Source organism: Eschscholzia californica, unplaced genomic scaffold, assembly GCF_041429995.1.
Source record: "Eschscholzia californica isolate CP2 unplaced genomic scaffold, dmEscCali1.0.p SCAF_1, whole genome shotgun sequence".
Taxonomy (NCBI): domain Eukaryota; kingdom Viridiplantae; phylum Streptophyta; class Magnoliopsida; order Ranunculales; family Papaveraceae; genus Eschscholzia; species Eschscholzia californica.
In genome coordinates this window covers 51,136,636-51,142,118 of record NW_028238198.1, presented here as the reverse complement: position 1 = coordinate 51,142,118, position 5,483 = coordinate 51,136,636, and the positions used below count along the sequence as shown (strand labels likewise).

General features: G+C 36.2%; 1 protein-coding gene across 1 annotated transcript; it reads left to right on the top strand.

Moving 5' to 3' along the window:
- Nucleotides 1-420: 420 nt before the first annotated feature.
- LOC147567473 (kelch repeat-containing protein At3g27220-like) lies at nucleotides 421-5,235 on the top strand. The gene is made up of 7 exons (XM_086654102.1): nucleotides 421-781; nucleotides 887-1,078; nucleotides 1,997-2,226; nucleotides 2,392-2,562; nucleotides 2,649-2,754; nucleotides 4,129-4,335; nucleotides 4,862-5,235. The coding sequence occupies exons 1-7, from the start codon at nucleotides 584-586 to the stop codon at nucleotides 5,024-5,026; spliced, it is 1,269 nt and encodes a 422-aa protein (XP_086510228.1). The 5' UTR covers nucleotides 421-583; the 3' UTR covers nucleotides 5,027-5,235.
- Nucleotides 5,236-5,483: the final 248 nt, after the last annotated feature.

Sequence of the window (5,483 nt, the reverse complement as noted above, 5' to 3'; positions counted from 1 at the left end):
CTTCACTTAATAACTTTTCGTGTTCCGTTGAAGTTCATATTTTAATTTCTAGATAATGAAAAAACTTTAAAAGATTAAGGAAGTAAGAATGAATATGTGTATTAAAATGTTCACATTTTTTTATGTTATTGTCTATTTTACTCATTTTTTTTATATGTTATCTCTCTATTCAATTAATTAATGATTAATATCATCTGCTCTGTATCTCTCGGTCAACTTCAATTTAATGAACAAATGGTTACAAGAACAAAGATATTTGGAGATACTTGAAGAAAAATGATAGAGAATAAAAAAAATCTAGACATACATCGTATGTGGCTTGCCGTGATTCGTTGTTTAGTGAATCAGAATCATTAAAACCACGTATGTCCAGAGTATGTCTGGATTTTCTTGTTCTCAGTTCTTTCTCATATTTGAAATGTGGGCTATTGTTGTTGGTTCATAGTTTGTGTAACAGTAAACCGACAAACCAATACCATTGGCGCCCGCGTTTTCTCTTTTCTTTCCCACCCTTTTCCTACATCAAAATCAGAGCTCTCATTCTTCTTCATCTCTCTCTCTCTAGAACTAGGGTTTCAATGAAATGGCAAGACCGAACGGTAAACACAGTTCATCATCAAAACTCATTATTCTATTAGCTTGCATAGGTCTTCTTGGAGTTGCTTTAATCTTAGATTTCTTATGGGTTTCATCTTCATCTCTAACTTCTACATATCAATCAATCGCATCTAATTGGGCTATTGATAATTCAAGAACTGTAATAGTACCCAAATTTGAAAAGGTAAAAAATGCAGATTAAAAAAAACACATTCAGGTCTAATTCTTTCTTGGGGTTTGGGTTAATTTCACTAATTTCAACTGTTGGATGTTGTTTTGTGATTTGCAGAAAAAAACTGGTGGAAGAAATTCTACTAGTAGAGATTCAGAAAGAGTTCTTTCTGCAACTTATACTGATATACCTGCACCTCAATTAGAATGGGAAGAAATGGCACCAGCACCTGTTCCTCGTCTTGATGGAGCAGCTATTCAGATTAAGAATCTTCTATTCGTCTTTGCTGGATATGGTACCATCGATTATGTGAGAATCTCTAAAAGAAATTAGCATTTTTTTCTTACATGATTTGGTTAAGTCATATATCCCTAATTGCTGACCTAATTTGCTATTCATTTTATGACATGATCCTGCACTTATCTCCTTTAGATATCTCATTGTCTGATATTTTTAATCTTCATTCTGAATAGTGAGAAAGGTGAGCTAGGGAACTTGTACAATAGGTTTTAGGTTTGTTATTAAGCACATCAACATATGATATGATTGGAGTAGCCATATTTTAGACAAATCTAGGGCTTGGGACGTCAGATTACTAACCATAGTTACTTTCAATCTGCACAAGCCCTAGTAATTTTGTTTTTGAATTTAATCTCCCTGTGTTAAGTGCTACTGCTAATTAAGTCAGGTTTACATTAATTTGACAAAGTTTAGTTTAGAAGTCAGCGTTGTATATCTAGATATCTAGAATGCTAATTCTTCTACCAAGTTGGCTCGATTTATGAAGATATGAATTTTGAAGTACAAGAAAAACAATATATCTGGATGTGGTGGCAACTTTGTAGAACTTGTACTTTAAATGAACTAACATTGGCAAGGGATAATACAGTATATGATAAATTGTATCGGAATGGTCAGAGCTCTGTTATGCATTATCTGAGCACCGAACATGGCAATATACACAAAAAATTGAGTTTGTTCTTGGGTACACTTTTATCTCTCCTAAGTATTTCAATTTGACTCGTCTACTTTTTTTTTTTGTTTTTTAAATTATAAAATAGATCATTCTAATATTCTATTGATCTGTTAACTTGTATCCAGTAAGACATCTAAACTGTCCATTAGATATATATAGACATCAAAGTGCTCGGATTTCATGCACTTTTGTTATGTTATTGCAGAAATCGACTTGTCCTCTGATATTGTCTTTGGATTTTATTTTTATAGGTTCATTCTCATGTTGATATCTATAACTTTACCGATAATACCTGGGGTGGAAGGTTTGATATGCCAAAAGAAATGGCACATTCACACTTGGGAATGGTAACTGATGGGAGATACATATATATAGTCACAGGTCAATATGGTCCACAGTGTAGAGGGCCTACAGCCCGCACCTTCGTGTTAGATACAGAGACAAAAATATGGCAAGACATGCCTTCTCTACCAGTTCCTAGGTAAGGACTAGATCGTCAGTTATTTGAAATATATGAAGTATGAACTTCTCCTTTCTAGAAAGCTCTTGGTTGACTCAATGTCTTAAAAACACATTATTATACCTTGATAGTGTGTGGGAGTTTCTCGGACTACGTAGAATGGAGAATCTAACTTGATACTTTCAGATATGCCCCAGCTACCCAACTTTGGAGAGGAAGATTGCATGTAATGGGTGGTAGTAAGGAGGATCGCCATGAGCCTGCTTTAGAGCATTGGAGTATTGCTGTAAAGGATGGAAGAATATTAGAGAAAGAGTGGCGACCTGAAATACCAATTCCCCGTGGAGGCCCTCATAGGTATGCGGTATGCCGTATGCGTATGTCACTTATGCTGTGATTGAATTTCAGTCCTTGATCTTATGTTATTTTTCCTTTTCTGTCAGGGCTTGCGTTGTGGTTGATGACCGTCTCTTTGTTATTGGTGGTCAAGAGGGAGATTTCATGGCGAAACCCGGTTCACCCATCTTCAAGTGTTCTCGGAGGCATGAGGTATATAAGTTTACACCTTTTCAAATTAGAGTGTTTTTTGCCTCTAGCCACTTTATTAGGAACCCTCAATAGACAGGTGCCGTCAATGTCTAACCCACATAAAGTATATACTGGGGAGTTGTTTTTTCTACTTTCCAGAACTTCTAAATGAGCAGTCACTTAGTGGGTATCTTTGTCAGTGAGCATAACTTGATGTATGATGTATCTCTGTGCTTTGATATTATGCGACCTTTTCAAAGGGCCAAGCTATAGATGTTTGAATTTAAATAACTGAGATATATACGAGACCTACTCTTACATTACTTATATGCTACGGTCTAAGTTGAGGAGTTTTAGCTTTAGCTTCGATATTGCGTGGGGGATGTAGTAAGTAAAATTGTAGTTGAGAGATTATGATTCCATGAGGACTATGTAAAGAACTTTCTGTGCTCTAGAACTAATTGAAACAAAAACGATTATGGTTGAGTATTGTGCCAATTTGGTAAGTATCACTACCGTACCTCATGGTATGTAAAAATTATGTTCTGCCATTTGAGCAACGTGGTTGTCTCGAAATTTCTTTTTTTGGAAAAGGTGTTTGATAAAGCTGCAAATTGCCCTTGCCACCTCCTAGTACAAAAGAACTTACCAAGTTGGTCTTAACCAACTCAGCCCACTCACTCTTGGTTAATCTTCAAGATGTTTCTTACATGTTAGTAGGTTCCTCGCAATGTACAGTTCTCTTCCCGTCATCCATTTGAAACCTTCGACCTTATTTTCGTACTATCATTTAGACTCAGTGAAAGTGCATGTCACCCAAAGGTCGTTCATCTGGCAATAATGGTGAAAATTGAAAATGAGTTGCGTCAAAGTGTTAAGGGAGTACATGTAATTTTGTGGGAACAGTTTATAATCTCGAACGTCACGATGGAAATCTTATACAGGGTAAGGACGAGGTATAAAAAAGTAAGAAACTAATGTTTCTTATGCTGTATTAGTCTAGACAAATGCGTAAACTCCTTGTTCTTCGTATGTGGGCTTTCTAACCACAGTATCATAATTATTTACAATGATATGGAAATCCTCTCTGCTACCCTTTTTCCAGAAACCATGTTTCAGGTATTTTGCAGCAAATTTGGGATTTACATGATTATGGTTCATTTCAAACCTTTCTACTAAAACATTTCCTGTTACCATTGTTATTTACCGGCTTGAAGCTTCTAACTATAGTTGGTTGTCACAAAGAAAAAGAAGAGAGCTTCTTCCTAATTCCTATTATAATGGAGTTTTTCTGTTATCCTTATGAACCATGATCAAATGCAATGGTCCATTTTGTTTTCTCTACTTTCTCAAGCATTTCACATATTCAAGTTTCAATCTTTATTATTATTTCAGGTAGTATTTGGTGATGTTTACATGCTTGATGATGAGATGAAGTGGAAAGTTTTGCCTTCTATGCCAAAACCTGATTCCCATATAGAATTTGCATGGACTATAGTTAACAATTCTATAGTTATTGCTGGAGGTACAACTGATAAGCATCCTGTTACCAAAAAGATGATCTTGGTTGGAGAAGTTTTTCAGTTTCATCTAGATACACTGGTATTATTATCTTCTCGTATTATTAACTCAATTCAACTTTTTTATGTTTGTGTTGGTGGAGGTTAGATAACATCCTTACCAATCCTAAAAACCAGCCATTGTGATTATCCATGCTCCGTAAAGAGCACTGGTGTCACATTTACGTAATAAGCTTATAAGCCTCCCTCCCTCCCTCCCTCTCTCTCTGGATCTCTGTCTGAGAGATAATGTCACGGATCTCTGTCTGAGAGATAATGTCACGAATCTGAACCGTTGGAGGAGGGCTGTCTGGGACAGACGACCCATCAAGCCTCCTCCCTTAATATATATAACATGACGGTCTCGGAAATACCATCATATTTGTGCGTGTGAGATGCAAAATGGGATAAATCTTTATTAACTTGTGGGCAATCTAACACAAAACCAATTTGAGGATGATTGAAGAAGCCCTGCCATATATATTATTTACTTGGTAATGAGACTTCTATTTATCCATCTGGGACTATTCTCTCATCGCTGACATGCTGTGCTTTTGCAATGATTTCAGAAATGGACAGTAGTTGGGAAGATGCCTTTCCGAGTGAAGACAACACTAGTTGGTTTCTGGGATGGATACTTTTACTTCACCTCCGGACAGCGTGACAGAGGACCTGATGATCCTGCTCCGAGAAAAGTCATCGGCAATATGTACCGAACAAAACTAACTTTATGAGGTATTCTTATCGTTAGCGTTCTCACTGGTTGTAGGAAATCCTTGTGTTCTTCATTCCTTTCCATCCTGTATTTGTTGAATGTCATTCTTGTATCAAATTTTGTGTATTAGGTGATTATTTGACACAAACTGGGTCCCTTTTTTGAGCCTGGATTCCAGCAAATGTTATTTTCTGATCCATTGATATAGAACTAGCAAAATCTTTTACAGGATCGATGTGCAAATTACATTATGGTGCCACTGTACTTTATCTCTCTACAGTAAAATGATCAGTTGGATGTCGCAATTTTATTTTTGAATGAGTATTGTGCTCTTACTCTTCAAATATAGCAAAGAAGAACCTTTAAATTCTCTGAAGTATGGTTAACTGATCTTACTTATAAAGATATCATTCAACAATCCTAGGCCACCCCTTGTGTAGGTAGTCCCCACATTGTCCATGTTTTGGGAAACTACA

Excerpts from the sequence above, each read along its gene's own strand:
- LOC147567473 (XM_086654102.1), top strand. The coding sequence starts at position 584 with ATGGCAAGACCGAACGGTAAACACAGTTCATCATCAAAACTCATTATT. Across the intron at positions 1,079-1,996 it reads GATATGGTACCATCGATTAT|GTTCATTCTCATGTTGATAT; the intron begins GTGAGAATCTCT and ends TTATTTTTATAG. Across the intron at positions 4,336-4,861 it reads AGTTTCATCTAGATACACTG|AAATGGACAGTAGTTGGGAA; the intron begins GTATTATTATCT and ends CAATGATTTCAG.